This window comes from Macrobrachium rosenbergii, chromosome 12, assembly GCF_040412425.1.
Source record: "Macrobrachium rosenbergii isolate ZJJX-2024 chromosome 12, ASM4041242v1, whole genome shotgun sequence".
NCBI lineage: Eukaryota > Metazoa > Arthropoda > Malacostraca > Decapoda > Palaemonidae > Macrobrachium > Macrobrachium rosenbergii.
Genome location: NC_089752.1, coordinates 64,549,979 through 64,577,639, shown reverse-complemented (window position 1 = coordinate 64,577,639; position 27,661 = coordinate 64,549,979). Strand labels below are relative to the sequence as shown.

Here is a 27,661-nt window from a genome sequence, read left to right as displayed (position 1 = left end):
AGGGCTTGGGATAGGAGGAGAGATAGGAAGGGGGTACAAGTTCTGGGGTGGAACTGCTGTCAGGTACATGGATCATACCCATAGGTTCTGCGATGAATGAAGGGCTATCTGGCACTAGTAGAGAGCCTTCTGTTTGGTGCATGGAATGTTGCCTACATATATCTTACAAAATTGACATACAAACATGGCAAGCACGCACTCCTGAAGAAAAAGTCAGTAAATAAGAGGAAGGAATTGATTCAAAAAAGGTTTCGTGATGAAGTAGGTTTAGTAATTGATATGCCAAACCATCTGATTTTGGTACATCTAGTGATGGAAATACTGCTCGCAGGTTTTCAAGAACGCTGAAATTGCATCCAAAATTACTGGCCTTGATTAATCCTTTGTTTATAAACTTATGTGATTTTATCAGCATTGTCATCTGTCCTTGATATCGATGCAGATACATTTAAAAGGTTTTGCTAGGACATTGCCAAATTTTAGTTACAACACAACTTCAATCTAGAAATTAGCATACTTTATTATCTGAGACACAAGAAGCAAAGAATAAAGAATTCAAGATGTTTGGGGAATCTTTCACAAGGAAAACATCATGAATAAACACAAATGAAGATTTAATGAGAAGATTACTGTTCATCTGATCCCTTGGTAAGTTCCCTAAGAAACGTACAGACCTACAAAAACTGAACTACCCGAGGAAAGCAAAAATTTAATAGTCCAAAATACTCCTCGATTCGTATCGTGTTGTCTTAATACGAGTTTAAATTCCTTGTTATTTTAGAGTTTTTTTGAAGTGAATTAAATGCTTTTATTTCTATTTTCATATACTATCGTATAATGGTATAACCAAAATGTTCTTACGTTCATTAAAATGAATTATATTGTAAAAAGCTTTGAAGACATAGCATTTGATAGAAAAACAACTACTTTTATACTTTTATTCTTATCTTGAATAAAGGTATCAAATATAATGGCTATATAGGTCCAACACTATATTTTATCTAATACACAAAAAATGGGTAAACATACCACTCATTAATATTCTTGTAAATACGTTACTCTAAACGTTTATAAATTTCAATTATAAATGCTTGGATGTGAAAGCAAAAAATAATTGTCCAAAAAATGAGTTCTGGCCCAGTGCCACAGTATTACTACACCTACACTATATTCCAGTTCTGTAGTCTAGCATTTCACTGGAGTATCTGTATTGTAACCAAAAATAATAATTGTGGGTTTAGAATAAAAAAACTATTTCGAGTTGGCAACATTATCCTAGCTTTGATTCAGTGTAGAATGATCATGGTGAGCCTGTTTTGGTCATGCTACGAATATTTACTCGACTCATTATTGTAGTTTTCATTGTGCTATTTATTAAAAATTCTTTTATATCTTAGCATTTATTAAAAATACTTTTATATCTTACCAAGTTCACTGACTTGAATTTTTAATCATTTCTGACAACACTTCAGCAAACTGAAACACTTGAACAAACCACTAAGTAACGTAACTGGAATAAATTGTAAGCTGTGTGGGATTTTCAATCTGAAAATCTTATGTCGCCTTAGCTCTTGTATCTAAACATACAATCTTCAATTAATTCTCAGGTTTCTTTTGTTTCCTCCACTTAAATGTGTGGAGAGTAAATCTTCATTTGCTCAGAGCGTTTCCTTACTATATGTTTAAAATGACTGCTCATGAGTGGTTTTCAAGTGGAATTTAATCCTTGAATTGTCCTACAGATATATGCTCAGTGGATGGTATTCGTTTTACATAAGCTGCACTTTCAAACTAAATTGCATTTTTTTCATTTTTAACAAATCAAACTTTTTGCTGAAATTGGTTATTCTTGTACCTTGTTCATTTCGACTGGATTCTTGTATCTCATAATTATGATGCCATCAATACCTGTCAGCAACTGAGCTAGTGGAAGTCTTGTGCATGAGGCTGCTAAACTGCACAATGAACTATTTATTGATTTTTCCCAAGAAAATTAACAATTTATGACAATGCAATCCCTGACGAAGCAAGTGATTCATAAAAATGAGGGTGAAGTTGCTTGAATCTACATTCTCCACATTTTAGTCTTGTAAACTCAACAAGGCATTACTGCTTTATTCCCCTTTGTCCGTTTTAAATGCGTAGTCTTGCTGCTTGTCTCTGACTGACCTTGATCTAAATTAAATTATCCTTTTATTTCACAATGTCATCACTTTCTTATTATGAACTAGTTTAACCAGACCACCAGGCTGCATGTATAATACTTAGCCTAGAGGATTTCTTGCATGAAACGTGAAAACTGGAGCACAATGAAGAAGTTAAACAGTTAAGCGGGAAGAAACTTTATTTGTTTAACCATCTGGTATTGCATCATCAGTGGAAAGAGGCCAAAGGTACAGATGGAAAGTAGAACTATCAATAAACGATTCAAACAGATCTCTATAGTACAGACTTCACGGTATATCTTTGTACCAATAGGCAAAAATCAGTCTACAAGTCAACATCAAAAGCCTTTTTCTTAAAAGAACAAAACAACGATAGCATATGTAAGTGATACTGTTTACTGTACTTCCTCCCATTCATCCAACCAGAGAATTGTTTGTTTTACAGGACTTTATTATCATAACCATTTTTCAATTAAGATATCTCCACTAATGACAGTTGTGTGTATGATATGGTCCAAGTTTTTTTTAACCTTTTATGTGGTACACGGAACAATGTAAATAACACAAACACCAGTAAGAATACCCATAAGATCATGAAGAAAAGGCATGGCTCCAGACTTGTACCGAACATGAATATAAGTACCAAGTGCACATAATCATCATCATAAACATTTTTGTCTACTTTTCCCTGCTGGGGTTTGATTTATGATATCTGGGCTATGGTAAAAAGAGTACAAAAAACTATCACAATACATTCTTAATTTCATTTTGATGATGCCTGTTCCCACTAACTAAAATATAGAAAGGGAAACTGAGAGCAAAAAGGTCTGAAAGGCGTAACAGGAGGAAAACTTCACTTTTGTACTAAGAAACAATTGTTATGAAAGGGTGGAAACTAAGGTGGAAGAGAATATGAACGGAGGCACTGTACTGTAAAAGGAACTAAAGGGATTGCAGCTAGGGGCCAAAGGGATGCTGCAAAGAACCTTAAGTAATGCACTAATGGCACTAACTCCCTAAGGGAGTGTTCCCACTAATGATATAACACTATATAGTTATTACATTTAACACACTGTAACAGATCATTTCCCTACTAGTACCATATAGTAAAAAACAAAATTTTGATATTCCATAAATAAAACCAGTTTCTTATCTAATACTTTATTACCTATATCTATCCACAATGGTTTTATTAGTATATATAATTTAACATGTAATGAAACTAAAACTGAGTATTTACATTCATTGATCAATGAACGGAGTGATTAAACAAAATATAAAATAGCTACATAATAAAAAGGATAGGTTCCTCCAAGGAAGGCCTTGATGAGATGAAGCTAAAAGTCAATGACGAAATTTTATGATTGACAGTTCAGAAGAGAATTCTAAGGCTAAATGTGTTCAGGAAAATCTGAACAGACAGTCAATCTGCAAAAACTGCAGCTACAAGAAAAACGTTATAAAAAAAAATGGGGGGGAAGGGGGACTTTTTGGGTGATTAGTGTAAGCTCCTTTTCATACAAATAAGCATACAGTATATTCGGTCTGGAATGATCGGAAAACATAACGTTTAATTCGAAAGGCAGTTCAAAGCACAGCATTCCAAGGTGCACCAAAGTCAGTCTCAATGACAATGCTTTAATAATGAGCAGATAAAAACCTTGAATCTGATGAAGGAAAAAAAAAAAAAAAAAAAAAACTGGTTGTATAAACAACCACAAAAGGTCTGACAACATCTTCCAATTTTCAATGGAATTAGCTTTTCTTTTATCTTTGAAGAGTTGTGGCTAAAGTAACTTTTACATAGAGTACATGTGTGTATATATATTTAGAGAGAGGGAAAGTGAAGAGAAATTAAGTCTTGGACATAAGCCACCTTGCACATGTTCACTTTGTGGAACCAGTTAGTGACGGAAGATACTAACATGAAAAAGGCTGTGCAAGTTCTGAAGACCTAGATGTGAATAACTTGATATAAATACCAATATACATACAAGTTAAACCTATCGGTTTAAATATACTCCAACACTTGGTACAGCACTTTGCTTAACTGGATAGAACACATCCATACAATTATTCATTATACAATCTAGAAATGTCATTACCTAATGTGGTACTGGATTAACGGCACTTAAAATTTTCACGGTCAAGAGAGCCTTTAGAATGTAAAACTTCAGTACTGAACGTAATAAACTACTAATTCCTGACAAATCAATCATAAGATTTAAAAGTGGCAACATAATGTAGCATAATCCTCAACTGATATACACAAAGGCCAAGTCAATTTAACAAGGCTTAAACGTTTATGTTACCAAAATATGACAAAGTCTGAGGCACATTTCTAGTTAGATTCACACACAGCCATTCCTTACAGGTAGCCAAGGTTGAACACTGATCAGCTTACACTGTCAAGGAAGATGGATACATCATAAAAAGCCATGATGTGTCTCCTTGCCTACTTGCAGAGTACAGTGTTGTACTCATTCATATTTTAAGCAGTACATCAGACAACACATGTCATATGGCACATTCTCCTGCCTTTTCTAGTTTCATATTCTTGACAGTATTTCCACTAAAGTCAAATGTCCACTTCCCATTGTGCAATCACTCATTCAAGCCAGTTCACTGATTTGAGGAAAACTACTCTTTGTTTTGTTCCACTAACTCTGAAGACATGGTCTTAATATATTCTGACAAATCGCCTGATCCATTCTTTTCCGTGCTACATATATCCTTGACAGCACTGTCAATATATGTGTTGTCAAAACCGGCACGTGCAGCAATAGACTTGAACTGGTCTATGACGTCATTCATGTTGAAATTAGTAGTATCTTGAACTTGGATGGATGCTAAAGGTCCTGTGGAAAAAATAAATACAGACCATAGTTGCTATTAAAATTATGAACGATTTCATTAATTTAATGTATTTCAACACAGTATCCCAAGTTTGTTAACCCACTACCTTTATAAGTAAAAATACCAATGGACTTGAGACTCACGTTAATGATAAACCAATATATTTGAGAAATAAAGAGACTTCACTCCTTCCCGTTGTGCGTGACAAGTTTACCTTAAGCAAAACTATTGAAAGATTTCTGGTATTCGGAAACATTGCATATCTGCTATTTAGAGGTGATAAGAAAAATTCAATTATTGTCACTACTTCCCTTTCAAAATTATAGCTTAAAACAAAAAATATAACAAAACATTCAAGTTTGTTCTGAACTAACAACTTTCCTATGTCTAGAACCTTAAGAGCTGTTACAGGAAATTGTAATTAAATTTTGTATGATATAAGACATCAACCCTATTTTTGCTTTGATGAAATAAAATGAACTGACAATTCTATGAACAGCTGTGTAAGGTTTGCCCCCTTGTATAAATCTAAAATGGACCCAGCCAACTAATTCATACATTCACACCAACAAAAATTTACACCAGATAACACTTGTAGAAATGTCAAGATCACTTGCCACTGAAGAACTTTTGAAAATCTGATAAATCTCAAATTCAGCATTAAAAAATTAGACCAACAAATTTATTTATGAATATGCATAAGATCTGTCAAAAGCTAGTATTTTGGATACAAAATATAGTGTGCTGTAAGGAATTTTGCATCAATCATGCAAGGCAAAAACCACAAACATAAAGCTCTCCTTTGGTGACAAAATTACATACAATTTTATGGCATCACAATAGAGGGGAAGTCTGAACTACAGTCAAGAAGAAAGCAACAGACTAACTACAATAATCTACATCTGAGAATACCACTGACAACTGAAAAAGCAAACTGGCTGTCCATTCCAAACTTTCAGAATGTGAAGTTTCCAGAATGAAATCAGGAAATAAATTTTCATCTACTTCTGATGGTTCATCATGCACTCTGAAATTTTTGCCAACATAGCAGCAAAGACAGTCCCCTTTTTCAACGAAAAATCAAGACTAAAAAATTATGTATCATGCAAATTCCTAATAATTGCTTTACTTTTATCTGCAACTGCAATAACTTGTACCATAAAAAAATCCTTCACATCTTAAGACAAAAATCTGTGATAAAAAGTAATATATGGCCTCATAAAATATGAAAAATTATATGCTACTTCATTCTAAACCTATACTAACCACTCCAAGCTGCCAACATATGAACAGCACAGTATTCTTACAAACATTACAAAAAAGAAAAAATTTTCTCAATTTTATCAAGAGATCTACTTCTCAAATATAGGGGCTTCAGGACATGTGAAAGAGTCACTTTACACTAGGGGTTCTATCAATTTTAAGAAAACTATGTCTCACAGTTAATTCGAGGTTAACAGCTACAGTTCCTCCTCTTCCAATAGACTACTACTGCTCATTACACCTATAGGGATGATATTAAAATATCTCAAAAATCAAGGGGCCACAGGAGGGAATGAAAATTTATAAAATAAACTACTATGACTGCTTAAATCTCAAGGACCAGCTATTCATCTTGTTTTTAAGTACAAGACCACGTGGCAGCTTTTAAGAATACTGTACATATTTGCCTGACTCCCTTTTCCCATTCTTTAAATACAAACACCATTCTACCATCCAGTTATTGATAAAAACAAAAATGCCAATACTCATTTCATTTAAACATAACATACCAGCATTTGACCCATTTTCTGTTGCAGACATTGACACCAGCTTCCCTTCTGCCTGGCGGTCCATTTCCACTCTCTTCAATCCACGTTCAATGTAATTTTGGAAGAACTGAGAGGACTTTTTGAGGAAGGGTTCAATATCAGCTTCTGGATGCTTTTGCTTGAAGTCATAAAGCTGAATTAAGCCCTAAAAAGAAAAGGAAATATCTTTAAAATCTTCATCCTTACAAGCAGCAGCAACTGGCAACGGTCATCAAACTGGTAATTAAAAAAAATACGTTTACTGGAGCAGAAACTTGATGCTTAATGTAGCCAGTATACCACATGCCAAAAAGAATTCACTTCAACAAAAAGAACAAAAGAAATACAAATCTATAAACATTGCAGGCTTACCTCTTTTGTATTCTCTTTAGACCCAATTTTACGGAATATTTCTGATAGCGTATTGTGCGCAGTTTTACTTAATCTCTTTGGAGACTTTACACTGTCCTGGGAATCAGTTGTGACCTGTGCAGCGGCTAGACGGTTGCTATCGCCAGCACCACCATCATCATCTGTCTTTGGTTTCTTGGATGGAAAAACATTCCACATCAATTTCAAGTTAACATTACATAAGGAGGCATACAGTGATGTACTCTCACTTTCTTCAAAGAATAAAATAAGTCAATAGTACCATAATAAAGCTTTTTTTTTTTTAAAGTAAACAATAACCTTATGAGATTCCTGGGACTCATTGATAGTAAAATACACTTTGTTCAGATTTACTGCTTTTCTTTTTTTTTGCTTGCTATAAATTAAATTTCTAGTCAAGTTATTCTGGTTTTAGTCTCATTTTTAAGCTGAATAATTGTGTTTGCTTCCAATTTGTTTAAAAATGGAAAACAAATTATCATAATTAAAACATTAAGCTGGCTGAGAACAGAAATTAATTTATTTTTCATAAATACTTCATAAAATGTGATAATGATCTATAAATTCTTTTTCTTCCAGAAAATTACAAATTTGAAAAATCTAAAGATAAAATGGAGAATAGAAAAAAATTCCTATCATTCTCTATGAACATAAACTTAAACCATTCCCCATCACCAGCCAGAAGTCATATCAGTGCTTCCTGATAGTCATGAGAATCTTGAAGGATGACATTTGCACAACATTATTGGACTCTCAAAGGGTTAAATCACATTAAGTACTGATGATATATTGTCAAGATCAGAAAATACTAGAGAAAAGTAACCTAACAGCACTCAAGAAAATAGAAAAACAATGTGGAAATACATAATCAAGACACCAACCTTTAATGTCTTAGAAAGGTACTTGTGGAGTTCTGAACCGTGTGCATTCTCGATTTTTGAGAAATGACTCAAAATAGTTGTGCCATACGTCTTACACAGTGTGTGAATGACTGTCTTGATGGTTCGTAACGGGGTGTCAGAAGGACGATCAGCCCAGCTGCTCAGTGGGTATGCCTGTAGTTCATGGATACAATGAAATATGTTGCAAAACACACAATTAATCAATGTAATTATTCCTTGCTTATTTGACAACATACGAGAAAAAATCCCCATACATACCATTAAGAAATTATGAACATCAAGTAGAATCTGATCGAGGTCCAGATCACTCGTACGTGAAGGGAGGATACGAATCACTTTCCAGTTGCACTTCATCACCAATTCTGTGAACTTGCAATTACCACCGCTACCTACACTTTCGTGCAGCAATTTGAGCAGAGCACTGGGTATAGGAGAAAAATACACTAGGTTCTCATCCATTTAACAACAATTTTGAAATCCAGATTATTCACAAGTAGTTTAACTACATTACTGATGGTAAACTAAACTATTTCTTACCTGAAAACATTAGTGAATTGGGCTTTCTCAACAATACGGACAACCAGAACATTTATTGCACGCATTATTTGTGGTCCATCTTCTAACTGAGCAAGGCGAGGGTCCAACAGAATGTTGATTAGAACATGGACTACATCTTTAAGAACATCCCTTGTGGCACGAGTACCCAGAGACTTGTTGTTGAATATCTAAAATTAATGAAATAAAAATTTGTTACATACATTAAAATAGCAGTGCATAAAAGTAATCCATTCTGCTTCTACACAAGAGGTTTTACACTAAAACTGAGTGCATATTGAACCTATATATCCACATTATTCCAATATATGTGCTGCACTTCATTTTCATCACTTCATTGGAAACCAATTAAAACACATTTGACATCTTACCATCATCACACAATTCGTTAAAGAGCGATATATCTTGATGCACTCTTCCTTGTTGACAGTAGGAGTAGCCATCTTGGTATTTAAGACTAGACGATACTGTATAGTGGCAACTATTAACAACTGGTCAATGTGTGGCGCTAACTGACCAGATCGTTCCTCGGACTGTAAAACCTCGTCTAACTGTGACAGTGCAGTTATGACAGTGTTTGCATCTGGAGTACCTACCTGTAATGACCCCACAGCATTAGTAGTAGCATTTTACCCACCAGAGAGAGAGAGAGAGAGAGAGAGAGAGAGAGAGAGAGAGAGAGAGAGAGAGAGAGAGAGAGAGAGAGAGAGAGAGAGAGAGAGAGAGCTAAAAGCCAACCTCTTAAACCACAACCTTGTCCTTTCCCAGGTCCACAGATATTCATGACTTATCAGAAGACTGATCTCAATGAACACCTAAACTTTTATAATGAACTTGTTATTTGCTATATTGGACTTTCCTCTGTCTTAGGTTTGCTTAATTATTTTACTTACATATTTTAAACCTTTATTGGCAATGATATTATCAAGTTATGGTTATTTCTATATTTGCAAATTACTCTATTTGATGATTCACCAACCTGAGATATAACCATGTTAATGGCCTGAGCAGCTCCCTCAGTATCTGGCTGTGTAGCAGAAGGAACTGTCGGTCTCGCTCCAAAACCAAACCCTGGCCTAGATATTCTGTAATACAAAGTTCACAATGGTAAAGCAAAATATTTCTCTACTGTTACAAACCATGAGTACTGTAATCATTTGGCATTTGCCAACCTGATGATAACGCCAGATGATCATATATATTCAGGATGATGTTTTCTACCTACATTTATATATATAAACTGAACCTCAAGGCAAAAATATCTTGTTCTTGAAAATCTGGAAAATTTTAAATTTTTCTTCACATGAAGAAATGGGCCGAGTCATCCAACAATTGATAAGCTAAAATGGAGAGAAGAAAATATTTCACAAAGGTGATATTAAGCGAAAAGAATAAATTAAAGATGAATGAAAATGAATGAGCAATATGGAAATGCCCAAAGCAAAGCTGGGGATAATCTTAAATTGATACTGTATTAAGTTCTGAGACACAAAAAATTAAGAAAAAAATAAGTGTTGTAACAATGTACCTACCAATGGGTCACAGACATGCAAACATTAACAGTTTTTAATAAATCAAGTCTTGTCCACAAGATATCAGAGGTCATGTGTTTGGTACCATTTACACTGCAAATGAAGGGCTGTCTACAACTGAGGGGTTTTGTAAGAACAACAAATATTAAGGAATGCAAAATATGAAAAACTGGTAAGATTCTGAAAAATAACAATGCCTTTGTACATATGTCTGCTTATCTCCCTTAACTTCAACACATTTGTTTTAACATATGATTACCCCACAATCAGATGAAAAGCCCAAAAAGCATCAGGAATAAACCATTCAATTATATACATGATTCCCTTTCCATGTGAAAATGTGTGCAGAACAAAAAGGCTAAAGGTGTAGTGCGAGATCACCTCCAGGCTTTGGAGAGATGATGAGCACCCTACTAAAAACAGACCTGGATGCTGGAGTGGGGCACACAGGCTTGTAGTTCAGTAATGCACTTAAGTCTGGAACTTCTACCAAGTTGTACTGAGGCTTGTCTTCTGGTTCATTATCTTCTAGTAGCTTTTCAATTAGACTGTAATCAATCTTAAAGGGACCGTCAGCTTCGGCGTTAGCAGCACGGGGTTGAGTTTTAAAGCCGTATCTGGTAAATGTATAGGTGTATTAGACAATGAAAAAATTATATAGGTGTATTAGACAATGAAAAAATTACTTAACAATCACTGCCAAGTTTACCCCAAAAATCTTAATCAACAGTTTCTCCCTCTCAGGACTAACTATCAGATGTATAGCACCACATTTCCATAAAATTATACTGTCATGCAATCACTTCCATTGGCGCAAAAATGATTATTCAAACAACGCTAGCAATAAATCAAGATATCTTTACCATAAGTCAAACAGCACAACCATTATGAAAACCACACAGGAACATGACAATTGAAATGCTATTACATAAATTTCAATCTTTAGTCTCTTCGATAGAACACTGGACTCCACACGGCATTTAGATGAAAATATTCAAAAAAAGCTGTGTTCTGCAAAAAATGTTTCTTTAATATATATGAAAATGAAAATAGCACAAAGCTCAAAAACAAGAGATGCAGATTCTGGTTAGACACACCCAATCCCATCACCAATGCTCTTCAGCTGCAAGTTAATCTCTGAAATTTTGGGCAGTATCTATTTATCCAAGCCACATTTAGTGAGAGTAAACAATATTCTCATGCAAAGTAAACCGGCCTAATTCAGTTTGTTTGATCTTGAAACTAGCTGTAATAATTGTTGTCTGGTATAAACAACACTAGAAATAAGCTGAGAGCATGACATCACAAATTACCCACTATTGAATCTTGTGTTTCAAACTACAAGCAGCAGTTTACTTGCAGACAACTAGCAAAACAACTAAACTTCAACACAAGGACAAATGGGTTGCCTAAACTTAGGTCTTTTCTTGATTTGATATTCAACTTCAACCTGAGAATTTAAGAAGGTAAAATAAAAGATGACAAGTCTTCTGTAAGTTGGAAAAAATACAGTAATAATCTGAAGTATTGTAGTCAATAGAACCCTTCTAATAATCCATCATCAGGTCATTTCGTAAGCATCTTTTAAACAAACAAAACTCATAGGAAAATCAAGTCCCACACATTGACAGTAAGTGTGTTAGTAGTCCAAACAGCAGGGGGGCACAATCAGGATAAAATTCAAAACCACTCTAAAACTATGCTTGCCCAGTGAAGTGAGGAGAAGTGACTGTTCTGGTGAGAAGCGGGGGAGGTATATGAGGAGACAAAGGTGGCAGGACGTGAGGTGGCCCCTTGCTGGGAGACTGAGAAGACTCCTCATCCAAAGGCTCTAGGTCTGGCTCTCCCAACACAAACGAAAGGGAACGAGAGATTCGACGAGCCTGCTCTAAAGTGGCAGAGGTAACCGGACGCCTACGCAGAGGTGGCAGGGGCCAGTCTCCCTTCAACTGATAGTCAGAACTGGATTTAATTCCTCCCTCACTGCCTCCTAAATTGTTGATGCTACCCAAACTGCTTATATTACTCATACTGCTCAAGCTACTTATGCTGCTGGAGACAGGAGCAACCGAGGAACCCTTTGGAAGTCTGTGACACACGGGAGGAGACCAGCTAAGATCCTCTTGACTCTGGTCCACAGAATCAGAGCTCCAACTGGGATTTCGAGCAAGTCTCCTACAGTCAAAGTTTTGAAAATAAGGATATGACAATGATTTTCTTTTTTGACTAAAAATACATTTAATGATTTTTATTACCCTATTTCATGTAATTCTCCAAAATTAACAAAATTACTTCACTTTCAGAATTCAAACTTTTAAGGGCACCTCTGATCACCTAAACGTATTTTCAATGGTTAGGAGTAATTCAAGTCAATCTTACAATTGGAAATACCTGCAGACATTATAAGTTATTTCTTAATCAGTGAAGAAAGGATTGGAATAAGCAGCACTATACACTAGAAATGCCATTAACACAATATTTCTTACCCTTAAACCAAATGTCGAAAATGTAACATTACACATTAGCATTCAAAATAAAAGCTCATGTAATATTTGATCCAAAAATTCTAATTGGGCCATGCATGGTGTTGGCTATTCCTAAGCTTTTCCTCCCTTATTTACAATTCTTTCTGTACTGTGCTAAAATTTATAAAATAAAGTATGTTAATAATGCAACAAACACTGTACTCAATATACAGTAAAGGTAACTAGGTTTAAAAATGCACGACACATTTTCAGCAAGTTCACCTACATGCGGTACCATCTTGAGTAGTCTTCCTACAGAAAAGGAAATACTGCAAAATAATAATAATCTTGTATACAGTATATGGATATACCAATATATTAAGTGAAAGAGAAGCTAAGCAACAGAAAAGTACACTACTGAAACTGGAATGAACCTTTCACATAAATGCATTTAAGAAGGCTGCCTATAAAAAAAGATGCAGGCAGATCATGTAGTTATAATAGGTGACTGGTAAAAGATATGAAAATTTTATACACTGAAGACCAATTACTCAAATGCCCAACAGCTTATTTTTAAAAAATTCAAATTGTCCGGTTTAGTGCAACTACTCTAGATTAGAGGAAACTTAATTTAGTATTTCCAACAAACTACCATAGCAGGTACTGAGATGCAGTATAAAAAGCTATAAAAGTGCTTTCATTCTTGACAATGTTATGAAACTTAAAAACATAGGTTCATTTACAGTGGTTTGAATCATTCATTCCTTAGCTACAATAACGAGAGATTTTCTAAAGTGAAGTGCTATGAATATTAGCATAATATTTACACAATTTTCGACACAAAACGTGTTAAAAAATTAAAGATATATATATATATATATTTAAAGATAATGTATTCCTAACAAACAACCAGTAAGCACAGCATAAGGACCGAGCAATATAACAACACAGCCAAGACACCAAGCTGCTATTTAAACCAAACCAGAATTTAAAGTATACTAATAACAGCATGTTTAAGGGGAGTGCCAACACCATAAGGCCTCATTATAAAGTAAATGACTCTTTCTACCTTATGATTGAAGGGATTTGTTTAAAATTTTTACCACTTATTCTACAACTAATAATAATGAAAATAATCTCGTGGGAAAATTTAGAAATTCGACCTCTAAGTTCATTTGTTTTGTAGTTGAAAAAACTCATGATGTCACTTTTCAAAAATATGCAAAAATAAAATTTGCATAAAAAACTTATTTTCCTAATGACAAAATAAAGATACGTAGTTATATGTACAGTGCATCACCAACTTAAAAGTGACACCAGCTTACAGCAGATTCGATCTTACGGTGCTTTTTCAGAACCGTTTACGGCATTTTAAGGCGCCGTAACTTGATGTTGCATCAAGTTACTGCGCCGTTGATGGTGCTAACAGTAAGAATAGGCATCAGGTTAATGGCACTGTAACTTGATGCAACATCAAGTTACGGTGCCAAACCAAGTTACGGTGCCGTAAGCACCAACATCGGTGAAACACCAACTTACGGCGGAAATCAACTTACAGTGCGGAACTGGAATGTATCCCCCCATGTAAGTCGAAGACCTACTACTACACTCTGTAAAGTTTCACTGAATTTAGCTCAGTCTTCTTGGAGAAATAAGCATTTAGTTTTTAAAAAATTAAGTTCTGAGAAAACAAAAAAAAAAAAAAAAAATTTTGGACTTTTAAGAATCCTGAGAGAATCAGGACACCTTGAGCGAGTTATCCCTACATCACTATAACCCGTTTTCTCTATGACACTACCTCTAGAGAGAATTGGATATTTTAGTGGGTGACAATTTTGTATAAATTTCTTTTTACACTTTTTTTAAAGGCTTTTTTACAATTTGTCGCTCATAGTGCCATACAAGCGATGAACAAAACTGTCCATGAACCAATCTAAATATATTTTTAGCAATAATGTTTTCAAGATGTTTATTTACATACAAACAGTCCAAAACAGTGTATAACTCAAACTTGATCCTATCCAGGATTATTCATACAGACTTATGTTTTTTACAATTTGTTGTTCACAGTGCCATACAAGTGATGAACAAAATTGTCCATGAACCAATCTAAACTTTTTTTTTTTAGCAATAAGGTTTCAAGATTTCAAGATTTGTTTATTTACACATAAACAGTCCAAAACAGTGTATAACTTACTTGATCCTATCCAGAATTATTCATAAAAACATGTTTTACAAGTCTTTCTACAATTTGTGGTTCACAGTGCCATACAAGCGATAAACAAAATTGTTAACAAACCAATCTAAAAATTTTTTCAGCATTATCGCTTCAGGATGTTTATTTAGGCATAAAACAGTTGAAAACTGTTAATAACTAAAATTCAATAATTCCTCGAAATTCAACAGTCGGCGCATCCTTTAGGAAAGGAAAAAGAAACACGCAAGACTACAGAACATGTCTCGATATCCTTCCTATGTAAGACTTATGTTCTCATTACTGATGATATAACCTTACACATAACCCTAGCCTTGTACTGCACATCATAACTTCTCAAGATGAGACACTGCTGAGAACACTAGATTTTTCCACTGTACTAAAGTAAAGTAGATCTCTTATTAGGTAGCATGTCCAAACCACGGAGTTTAGATTTTTGATTCTCATGTGGTTGGCCAGAGGGGTTTGTAGTTAACTATTTCTGATTCCAGTGATTCCATCAGTAGAAAAAAATTATCATTCATATCTGAACGTATTTTAGTACAGATGAGCTTTGGACTCCCCAAAATCTCAAAAGGGTTAATGAAAGAGCTTGTATTTTATTTAGTAAATTGCAGTTCAACAATTTAACTAGTTAACACTGAAAATGAATGCCTGACATATCTCGAACTTAGAAACATGCTGTTAGTTGAAGTTTGGACAGCAACAAAAAAATATGTTTAACTATCATGCGCTGATCAAAATCTCTCAAAACAGGTATTAGGTCACTTTGGCTATTCATTAGGTAGTCTGGGATTAAATGAGTTCAAAAAGGAAAAAAAAAATACAGTGAACCCTCGCTACTTCGCGGTTCAACTATCGCGGATTCACGACTTCGCGGATTTTTTCCATTACGTATGTATATTATAAGAGAAAATATATAGCGGATTTTCCGGAAATTTCAAAAATAGTCGCGATATATGAAGACCCAAATATTTCATTAATTCCATTAATAATTATTAATATCTGCTAGTACTGTTGGTTCATTGCATTATGACATATAATTCAGTACAAAATGAAGTTAAACAAAAAGATGCTTCACTGCATCGCGGATTTTTCAGAAATATTCATCGAAAAATTAAAATTAAAAAGTACCACCATATCGGCAGCCATATTGCGGAAAACAGCGATGTTTCATCATGTTACGTGAGAAGAACAGCTTGCGAGACCGACGCGCAAGGACTGGATAGGCTTCGTATATACCCACAAGCACTCGGACAAGGCATGTGAGTGGTACATAAGAGAATATCTTATCACTGTTGATGTTTCATCTTAAATCACTGTAAAAATAATTAAAATCCGAATTTCATACGTAAGCAACTCAAGGATACTGTATACAGTCTCGTCCCAAGCTACTGTGCTGTACAGTACACACCATCTCTCTCTCTCTCTCTCTCAATGAAATATGAATTACTGTATCATAAACTTTTATGTACAGAATTAAAAATAATTTCATTAACAAATTTGTTTCTTTTAGCAACTAAAAAATTATTTTCCTAATTCTTTCGTTAGTAGTGAGCAGCTTCAGTCAGCTGATTCTCAAAACGTAAACATTACAAATATGGGACGATCTTTTTTTATGCATATTACTGTGATAGGAGATCAAAATAGTAATACAGGCACTGGACAAGGCACGTGAGTGGTACATAAGAGAATATCTTATCACTGTTGATGTTTCATCTTAAATCACTGTAAAAATAATTAAAATCCGAATTTCATACATAAGCAACTCAAGGATACTGTATACTCTCTCATCACCAGCTTGTCAAGACTTAGTCAAGACTTAGTCTCGTCCCAAGCTACTGTGCTGTACAGTACACACCATTTCTCTCTCTCTCTCTCAATGAAATATGAATTACTGTATCATAATCTTTTATGTACAGAATTAAAAATAATTTCATTGATAAATTTGTTTCTTTTGGCAACTAAAAAATTATTTTCCTAATTCTTTCGTTAGTAGTGAGCAGCTTCAGTCAGCTGATTCTCAGAACGTAAACATTACAAATATGGGACGATCTTTTTTTTATGCATATTACTGTGATAGGAGATCAAAATAGTAATACAGTGTTTAAGTGCATAGGAAGTGTTTATAACAGTGTGGGAAAGGCTATACAGTAAAGCCTTTAAATATATACCATGTATATACAGTATATGCCTCCCTAGGGAGGGGCCAATGCTACTTCGCGGAATTTCACTTATCGCGGGGGGTTCTGGCCCCCATTATCCGCGATAGACGAGGGATCACTGTATATCTTCATAGGGCACAACTTGTAATTTATGAAGAATGGCATAACCCAAGAACAGGTTTAGCCAATTTTCATTTATGAGATTCATTTTTTCATAAAGTCTACCATTCATACATGGGAATGAGTTTTAGAGGTCCTGAAAAATCCCTAACAGTGATGGCTACATTTAATCTCTCCAAGCCTTGTGTTCCATTGTTTTCAGTCTTAGCTTAATTACTTCACCTTTACTTTTTACAAAATGGAAACAAAGTTTTGATAACTAAATTGGGCTTTCTTTCAATGCTTCACAGTCTGGGGAGCTGCTCTGCTGGGGAACTGATTATAAATAATTTCATAAAAACCTACCAGCAAAGTTAAAACCATGCTTTAGAAAACATAATGCTCCTACCCTGATTCCCTGAAGAAAAATATTCACATTTATTGGTTATTGTTTGTTTTTAAGTCAAGAGATTTCAATACAGCACTTATTGTTTGGCAATCATCCTAATTTCTCATAAGAGGTTTGCCCTCACAACCTCTACTTGTCAAAATCCTGTCAAGAAAAAAAACCTCACCTCTTAAGGAATGAGTTCTGTTCTCCACCAGCTGCCCCATCGGCACCTTCTCTGTTACGGACTAGAGCAGGTGCAGGCTGAGCAAGGGTGGGTATAACACGATTAGCACGTCCGGCAGCTGCAGGAGCTCCACCTCGAACCGTAGGTACTTCTGGTTCAGCAGGTGGTTTCTTAATAACCGGCCGGTTCTTGGCTGCTCTCTTTATACGTTCTTCAAGCAGGCACATGTCTTTATCAGACAACTGAAAACAATATTTGACAAGGGATTTTAAGTCCATGAACATAGTGAAGTTGTTGTTGTTGTTGTTGTAAAAAAAAAAAAAAAAAAAAAAAAAAAAAAAAGACATTATAAACCTTTTAAAACGATTTCTATGAAATATGTATCTCAACAACTCATGGCCTAACACTTCTGTGGGCTTAAAACTCAGTGACTGAATAAGTCAAGGGGAAAAGTGACTTTCCAATTCTAGAGGGGGACACACAGTCAATAGGTAACAATAAATACTGCATTACCATTCATTCACTCACGCTTTTCATTACTTGTACAATAATACTTCAACAAGACTCCGGAGCTTTGATGGACAAATGAACAAATGAGAGGTAACATCTATATGCCTGTCACACCCAACAACTATAATCACTTTTTTTGTACTAATAAGGTAACAATAATACTCAGAAGTATAGTACAGCAAGAAAACTACACAGATACAAGTTGAGTTAAATTTCAAATCATACATGGGAATAATAAACAGTTTAACACAATCACCAGTTCCTATTCTAGAATTTCATAGGACTTGTCCAAAAGACTTCTCCAATGGAAGGTGCTTAGCTGGTTACAGGAACAAGAACTGGAGGATGAAGGCAAACTGCAAGCAGCACTATCCTACGTACAAACAGAGGGCAACTCTAAGGCTAATTAAAATGGCTGAATTATAGCAAAAGATACTAAAACTCACAAGGAAAACAACCACACACCAATACACTTACATTTCCTACTAATTTGAAGACTTTTTCACCTTCACGGAAGTAAACTTGAACCAAAACGTTGAGTGAGGCATTGCGGACAGAATTATCCCGATCTGCAATCTGCTTGGCAACTTCTTTTAAAGCTGCACCAGGAGAAGGCTGACATACAGACATCCCATACACCTCGATAAGGCTACCTAGAGCTTCTAAGCATTCTGGAATGCACAATAATAAGTGTCACTGAAAGAAACAAATTTTTATTGTTATTTACAAAACTATTTTTTAAAGTCAGTTTCTCCTTTTACAGTCTTAAGATGTGAAATGAGTTATATACGCTCTCATCTATCTTGTGCAATTTATGCCTGAGCTCTTCTATGATATTCTCTATAATTTCCAGAGCCTCACCTTGGTCTTGGTTTTATTTTCTCCAACTGATTATATCTGCTCTCATAAAATGTACAAAACTTTCCATTTTTCAGCCTCTGAACACCAAAGAACCTAAATGACTACCCACCTGCTCTCTGACGAGCATTCTTGGCTTTCAGTCCTTCCATCATGTATGGAGAAACCTTACTCGCTGGGTATATGGTACATATGAGTTTGGCAATATTCCTTGCAGACCCACGAATAGAATCCTTGGGATCACCGAACTGTTGAGAGAAGCCGTGGGAAAATCATGCATAACATTTAATCATAAACCTGTAATTTTCCAATTCAAGAAAAATACACAAACACTTCAGCACAATATTATGACATTCTGGTCATCACAGATCCCTTAAAAATACTTACTACAATACCCCTTTGTCCTGATTTTGCTTTGCCTTATTAAAAAGACTACTAGTCTCATTTTCACCTTCTTAATCATTTCGTCTTTACATGAAATGTGCAAATTACACTGATGTTTTTCTCATGTCACACAGATCGTACGTGAGCCAGAATCACACAACAAAAAGCAATCAAAATCCCTATTCCTAACAGGTTTAACCCAAAACAGGACAAGAGTGAATATACTGAAAACAAAACAGCTGCATACCTTTGTTATTAAAAATGGAAGAAAGGAGTAGGCTTCGAAATCCATAAGATGGTAATCCTCTTCCGATACCAACTGAAACACTTGCTTGAGGTAGTCCATAGCCTTGATGATGACCGAGGGATTGGTGTCAAAAAATCGGATTGTGAGCCACTTCAATACCAAATCCAGATTGGCTATGCAAGCTGGAAGGTTTGAATTCAGGTCCTAAAATAGAAAAATAAATAGCACTTAAAAGAAAAGTAACATTTGTTCAAAACTACAGCTATCAGCAAGTATTCACACATAGGGGAAGAGAACTAACAGCTGTACTTAATAAGGACTGATGCGGAAAACAGGGATGACAGTGCGGCCAGTAGTGGGAGTACACTGTTTAACAAAGCAGATTGTTGTGGCTGAGCTAGTTCCAAATAGATAGGCATCTTATGATGATGATCTTAAAAACCTAAATAAACATTACAAGCTACAGTACAGGCAGTCCCCGGTTAACGGTGGGCTCGATTACTGGCGATCCGGTTTTACGGGGCTTGTCTAGCAACAAAAATCGGCAATTTTCGGCGCCAAAAAATCGCCGATTTCTGCTTATCATCGCCAATAATTGGGTATTCGCGCCGATACATACCTAACAGAGGCACCAATAAGCCCCGAAAATCGCCGATTTTCGGTTATCATCACACCCTCAGAACGGAACCCCCCCCCAATAACCGAGGACTGCCTGTACTTTAATACTTAATATTGTTATTGTCTGATAATTTTACTAGACATAAAGGTTAATATATTTAATTCTAATAAGGCTAGCCTGAATGGTTTGTCTTGGTCTCATGTAAAAAGATGGCAAGATGTCTCTCCTTGTGTCTTTCCCTTGTAATTCCTCTATACACTTTAAATGCATGTAACTACCAATGTTAAGTCAGTCTCAACTCACAACAAAAGTTACACAGACAGGAATGACAACTTACTTCACTTAAGGCATCAATAGCCTTAATATGAAACTTGAAGTCTTGGTGGAACATATTGGCCATGAGTTGCTTGTTCATTCCAGAGGCAGTCATCTGGTCTTTCAGCTGAGTTATGAATTCTTGTCGAGGAGTGGCAAAATCCCATCGTAGTACTCTCAAACGCTGTTCATCAGATGCACGCTGCTGCTTCAAGTTGTTCACCTGCACGAGTGGCGATGTGTCTACATCCTCCAAGTCTTTTCTGCCCGCACCCTGAAAGGATTTGATGGTTTACTAAGGTACTGTAAAAGTGTTCATGTTACACTAATTCACTGCCAAAACAAAGTACGTCATAATACCTAGTGTCAGAATAAATCTAGCCAGTCTTAACCCTTTAAGATTCTGGTAATGTCAAATGACGTCATAAATACCTTCAATACAAGTACCAGCTGTTCAAAAATCATTAACCATAATTTTTGTCTATTCCTTTTTTTTAATGCAATAAGAGAAAGAGAAGTCAAATCACTTATCCAAGGTCCAAAAGAAAATCCTAAATCTTCATTACGTATTTTAAAAGAATCTAAATACATCATTCACACTATATAATTTTGTTCTTTTAAATTTTCATAGATATAGTAATTATTTGACTCAAAAATGACACCAACACCAGGTTATAATGGAATTTGAATAATTTTTCTCAAAAAACTCCGATGACTGCGTACATATTGTACTAATCTCGCCAACAAAAAATACATGAAATACCATTATAAAATACCTCAAACAAACAATTTATGCACTATTATAAACTATCAATCTAGTCACCCACTCCTTGTATAATCAGTACATGCACAGTTTACAAGGTCAGGCAAGTTAAAGAAGTAATGAGGATAACAAATACCCAAATGTGTAGTTTAATAAATCATTTTCAATTTGGTCTCCACTTCCACAACCCACATTTTGCAAAGTACAGGTTCTACCCTATGTCTCATGCACATATCTTCTTCTAATCAATCCTGTCTCGTTGATCACCACTTGAAAGTCTGCACTTATCTAGTGTCAGTGCCATGATTAGTAACTTTTTTTTATTTATGGAATTTTTTATTTATGACATCTTCCACAACTTCTGTCAGAATTTCCATCGGATCAAAGTCCTCTAGGCAAGTCTCCATGATCTACTAACTGGTATTCCATACCTATCCCTCTTCTACTCAAATGCTTCTCTACCCTTCTTACGGTGCATACAAGACGGCTAAATCATTAGAACTTGATTTTCCAACCCCTTGACTACCAAAATTCTCTAATGTGTGCTCATCTCATTGAATCTGCTAAATCTGATCATGCCATGCGACATGCTGGGCACTGAAAACTCCTTACCACATTTAAACTGCACTCTCCTATATACAGTTTGCTACACTGAAATGTTCACAGAGGATGCAGAAAATTCAAACTGTATATTCTCCTCATGCAGAGGTATAAAAGTACATCAGATGTTTGTGTGTGCATGACAATTCAAAATCCAGGCAGACGGAGCAAACTTACAGTGCGTGTGGCAGACGGTGCTCTCACTCCTTTCTTGAGACCAGCACCAGCTCCTCGTCCAGCACCTGCTCCACCAGATAGAGTTGTGCCCTGTCTCTCTCCTGCCCCTCCAACTCGTCCAGCTCCAACAGGAGCTGCCTTGGCCTTAGGTTGTGGGCGAGCTGGCAGGCTACCTTTGGCTTTTTCTAGGACCTGCATTACAGTGTTCTTGGAGGATGGCTGCAAAATAAAACATTTCAAATACATGTGAATGTTTCTACGAAAAATAGGAAATGTCTTCCAGCTAACATGGAAGGAAAGCAATATTCCTAAAACACTTTTCAAAATACCCTAAATTCAATGCTATTTGCAGGTTAATTATAACTGCTTGCATTACAGCTGAATGTATAAGACATTATTAGTCTACAAAATGACAAAAAATATTATACTGTAATTTGAAATTGACAGTAAGAAAATCTTATAACAATACAAAAGCCAACATCAACTCTTTATGAGGCAAATATGTAATCATTTGATTACCACATATGGGAGGCTAGTTTTTCAATGTTAAATTACTGAAGCTTTGAGACTACAAGTTATCTTTGCATTGTTCCCATCTTTATTAAAAAATCAGAACACTGATGTTCCAAGTACTTCATTACCTTAATCTGGCTGGTGTGCTTACACATTCCCTCATACCCCAGGTGAAGCATAAAGGGCAAAACGGCTTCGTTAGCACCCTTTCTAACATCGGCGTTGCGATCTTCCAGGGCATTAAACAGATACGGGGTGCACCCATGAAGTTCTTCTTTATTTACACTCTTTGGTGGGGCTGCAATAAAATGTTTAGTAAGAGAGAGAGAGAGAGAGAGAGAGAGAGAAACTTTATTAAAAGAAAAAGCACTGAAGATCCTTAATGACCAAATCTTCAAAAAAGTACAATTCATTATTACACATCTGCAAAACTACCTCTGCAGAAAGCCAAAAAAATCTGAGCTTGTTTCTTCAAAATAAACTAACTGGTTTATGTACATCACAAGAAGCACGATTTATGTACAAAAACCTGATTTACATTTACGCAACAAAACTTAACCTTGTTTTTTATCATCTCCAGTGATAATTCATTCTCTCAAGTGCCAGCAACTTTCAGGAGCTAACCAAATGGCAAAATATATAGCCCTCACTCAAAAACAATCTAAGCAGATAATTACTCACCATCTTTGAGCTTCTCTGCCATCCAGATGAACAGTTCCGCTTTAAGGAAGGGAGAGCCAGATTTGAGGGCGTCTGAAAAAACCTCACCATCAATGGTCTCCTTAATGCCAGTCTGCTCAACCCAAGAATTGAGCGTACTCAATGCTTGCTGGCGAATATTTTGCTGTGGATAAACAAGGAAATATTTGCTATAATCACTAGTGACATGGAGACAAAGGTATACATAACTTTTTTTCATATCCCTAATAGGAATCAACAAACTACTAATTAAAAAATACAGTCAACCCCCAGTATTCATGGGGGATAGGGACCACAAACACCCACAAATAGCTAAATTCCACGAATAATTGACATCCCCTCTAAAAATACTTATAACTGGCTATTTCAATAGCTCAAAAACCAGACCCCCCCCTCTAAAAATATTTATAACTGCCTATTTTAATAGTTCAAACACCAAAAATATACCTTAAACTATCACCCAACACAGAATGTACCTTAAACTAGCATATAAAACACTTTAATATTTCAGTCATGTTACAACATTACCCTTAAAAATATGTGGCTTACAGCTAAGTGTGAAAACTATTCTAGTTACCCCTATTTTCAAGTACATCCATTTTCTCTCATACAGTATTGAAGCAATCCCATTTTCTTTGTAAAGTACATCGGAAACACTGGGAGTTTCAGCACTGTATACAGTCCTTGATATTTAATATGCATTGAAAAAAGAATACATTTTATTGATCGTTTACTGTTTACATTAATATTGTTTGAAATTTAGTAAATCATTTTTTATAAAAAAATGCATTTAGTCAGAAAAATATGAAAAATATTTTCATAATAAAATTAAGTTTCACATATATTTACCAAGTAATCACATAATTATAGCTTCTAACTCGAGCGGCAGCCTTTTCTTTAAAAAAATCACAGTAGAGCTTCGATAGTTTAGTGTAGGTGACAGGCGCCGTCCACTAACGGGAGTACTGGAAATGACTTAGCAGAAAACCTGATTCTGTTTGTGCCTTTATGTCCATGAGAGGGAAGGAGGGAGGATTCTGATTCTGCAATTACTTGGTAAGAATATATGATGCATTGTACCCCCTGGCTCCCCAAAACTTGACATCTTACTTCAAGGTGAAAAGATAGTAGGAGAGAAAGAGAGATTCCTATTTTCCTCCCCCAGTACCATGACAGTCACTGACAATGGCCCCAAGGTACTGCAATTTTCAAACATCATTTCAACTTCTTTCAAATAATGAGACGCAAAGATCGGTTCGCACTTTCAGTAGGCCAACTGCAGAATGGAAGTGAGGGATATATTGTGCCTGAAAGCTAATGAGGTAGACTCTGCCCTGACGTCATGAGCTTTCACTTTAAAAGCAGGCAAAATGTCCTCCTGAATCTGAGAGTGCACCTCAGAAATTAAGTCCTTCATGAAGGGCAATAGTCACAGGGCGAGACAGCTTCTTGACAGAGCACCAGAGGTTACAGGATGGTCCTCTGATTTTCTCGGTCCTGCTCAGGTAATACCTCAAAGCCCTAGGACAAAAACTCTCTCATCTTTCTCAGAGCCAAGGTGTTCGCTAAGTTCATAATGGAGAAAGAACAGGGCCCTCGTCCTTGGCTAAAAATCCAAGGGTAAAGTAGCAAACTGCATCTACTTGTGAAAAAACCTACCCTTTAAGCGATGGCTTGGATCTCACTAATAAGTTAGCAGTGGCCAAGGCAATGAGGAAGAGAGTCTTCCAGGTAAGGTTTCTCTGAGAAGAGGGACATAGGGGTTCAAAAGAGGGACCTGTCAGCCACTTCAACACCATGTCCAGGTTCCAGGAGATGGGATCTTCATTTATTTGCTTGGACATATCAAAGGACTTGATGAGGTTTGATGAAAGATTCAGGACCCTGTGTTTAAACACTGAGCTAAACACAGCTCGATACGCCTTAATGGTGGAGGATGAGAGATTCCTAGGTCTCCTCGGATAAAGGAGGAAATCCGCAATTTGGGTCACAGATGTCTCAGAAGGGACGTTGAGTCTGAGACACCAGCTTCGGAAAATTGCCAACTTAGCCTGGTAGACAAGCTTCTGGAGAGTCTGAAGCTTGTCAGGGCAAGAGAGGACTACCCTCTGGTATCTCTTAAAGTGAGGTTGTCTGAGCAGACACGGTTTTTAGGGGGAAGGAGTCTTGGAAAGTCCACCCATAACCATAGCAGGTCCTGGAACCATTCTTTGATGGGCCAGAACAGGCTACGAGTGTCATCATAATGTTGCGATGAGGCCATGACTTGTACAGCACTTCCCTGGCCATGTTGAAGGGTGGAAAGGTGTAGAGGTCCAAGTGGGACCAATCTTGCAGTATGGCATCTGTTGCCCATGCTAGGGGGTCTGGGTCCAGAGTGATTGTATGTTAGTTTTATAAGTTAGTCATTATTTTATTTTCTGCATTGGTGAAGGGTATGGGTATTACAGAATGAATAAAAAGAGAGCACATGTTTAATTTTATAAGATGTTTTTATAGCATAGCATTCCTTATGTTTGAAGAGTGTTGTTGTTGTGACGTCATAGGAAGTGACATCACAGGACGAAAATGGCGGGAGGGAGAAAAATGTAAACAAAGTTGAGCGGGAGTGTTGAAAGCATGGTGAAAAAGGTAGAGAGAGCTCTCTGAAGGTTAGGTCGATAATGGTTGGGTTGTAAGTCTGTTTGTGGTTTTTGTTGTCGTAAGCTGGATTGCATAGAGTAAAAAGAACAACGTGAACAGGTGAGTGGATCACATAATTGAATAATTTAAGGATAAGTTAGGCTAGCAAAATTTTCAAGTGGTAGCAGAGCGTGGTTCGTTAAAAATGGACGGATCTGATGGTAAACTTTGGAAAATGAAATGGAGAAGAGACTGTCCGAGATTTAGCGGGGCACAGGGCGATTATAAAGGATGGAGAGGACAAGTCGAAGATTGGCTTGTGGTGTGTGGAGAAAAAGTGAAATATCCGGGGATAGAGATAAGGATGAGCCTAAAAGGGAAAGCTTTGGAAGTAACAGAAGGAATAGATAGAGATGAACTTAAGGATAGCGAGGGTTCAGAGATAATCCTGTCCAAACTAGATGAAGTGTATCTAAAAGATACGTTAATGGAAAATTACAGTAAAATGAAAAACTATTTTAAAATAGAAAGAGAATCTAGTGAAAAGATGAGAGATTTTATAATTAGGTATGAAAAGGCAGAGTCAGAGTGTAGTAGGGCACTAGGGAAAAGCATGCTTGAAGGGGAAGCAAAAGGTTTTCATGTACTAGAACAACTGAATCTCACAGAAGATCAAAAACAAAGGGTATTAGCAGCTTGTGGTCGAGAAAAGTTGGAATATAAAACAGTGTCACAAATAATGAAAAGAATATTTGAGGGATTAGGGAATAGAGAGGAGGGGGAATGGTTAGGATCAGAAGGTTGTGAGAATTTTGGGAAAGGGTGGAAAAACCAAAGATATCGGGGAAAGGTGAATCGAGGTAGAGGTGGAAGAAATCCTATAAATAGAGAAGGGAAAGTAACACTGTGTGCTATATGCAAATCGGAATGGCATTGGGCCAGAGATTGTCCTCAGAATTTTCAGAATAAGAAGAAATCAGAAACTGGACAAGAAGAAGAAAAAGTTTATATAAGAAAAGTTAGCAAAATAGAAGAAGAATCTTGGGAAGAGGTTGATGCAATTTTAGACACAGGATGTAAGTCAACAGTTTGTGGGGAATTGTGACTAGCACGCATTGTTGTGGGTTTGAATCAGGAAGAATTGAGGAGAATGAATGATACTAAGAAAGAGTCTAATAAAGTATTTAATTTCGTGAGTCATCATACAAGTCGAAAGGAGTAATGGAAATACCGGTGATATTGAAAAACAAAAGTTTTATTTGAAGACAGAAATTTTGCAGGGTGATGTACCATGGTTAATAGGTAAGAAAACCATGAGTAAAATGGGGATGACCATAAATTTAAAAGAGAATTGTGTTAAAATAGAAGTATTAGGGGAAATGAAGGTAAAGTTACGAGAAGACAGACAGGGCCATTTAAGAATACCAATTTTGAGGAGGAAGGTAGAAGAATTATTGTTATTGGAGGGTTGGGACGGAAAGAGTCTAAGGGAAATTAAAGGTACAATGATGAAGTTACATCTACAATTTGGCCACGGAAGTGGAGATAAAATATGGAAGCTAACAGAAGAAGCAGTGGAGTGACGGTTTGAGAGAGAAGGAAAAAGAGGAAATAAAAAATTTACTAACCGACTTAATCGCAAGTT

The 27,661-nt window shown here is 36.0% G+C and overlaps 1 protein-coding gene across 14 annotated transcripts in view; it reads right to left on the bottom strand.

The window, feature by feature from the left end:
• Positions 1-2,330: 2,330 nt before the first annotated feature.
• The window catches only part of msps (msps cytoskeleton-associated protein 5), a 109,687-nt gene continuing 84,356 nt past the window's right edge, over positions 2,331-27,661 (bottom strand). For 8 of the 14 annotated variants that reach the window (XM_067112277.1, XM_067112278.1, XM_067112282.1 and 5 more), the window contains 18 exons: positions 23,377-23,539; positions 22,824-22,993; positions 22,183-22,401; positions 20,665-20,916; positions 19,709-19,912; positions 19,190-19,325; positions 18,697-18,890; positions 17,710-17,951; positions 11,898-12,365; positions 10,616-10,807; positions 9,638-9,743; positions 9,030-9,254; positions 8,641-8,828; positions 8,362-8,524; positions 8,083-8,256; positions 7,184-7,357; positions 6,794-6,977; positions 2,331-5,023 (listed from right to left, as the gene is read on the bottom strand). In XM_067112277.1, the coding sequence (XP_066968378.1) occupies positions 4,806-5,023; positions 6,794-6,977; positions 7,184-7,357; positions 8,083-8,256; positions 8,362-8,524; positions 8,641-8,828; positions 9,030-9,254; positions 9,638-9,743; positions 10,616-10,807; positions 11,898-12,365; positions 17,710-17,951; positions 18,697-18,890; positions 19,190-19,325; positions 19,709-19,912; positions 20,665-20,916; positions 22,183-22,401; positions 22,824-22,993; positions 23,377-23,539 (3,672 nt within the window). In that variant the 3' untranslated portion in view covers positions 2,331-4,805. The remainder of the gene's footprint in view (positions 5,024-6,793; positions 6,978-7,183; positions 7,358-8,082; positions 8,257-8,361; positions 8,525-8,640; positions 8,829-9,029; positions 9,255-9,637; positions 9,744-10,615; positions 10,808-11,897; positions 12,366-17,709; positions 17,952-18,696; positions 18,891-19,189; positions 19,326-19,708; positions 19,913-20,664; positions 20,917-22,182; positions 22,402-22,823; positions 22,994-23,376; positions 23,540-27,661) is intronic. The other 6 variants (XM_067112288.1, XM_067112287.1, XM_067112286.1 and 3 more) reach the window with 1 other exon arrangement.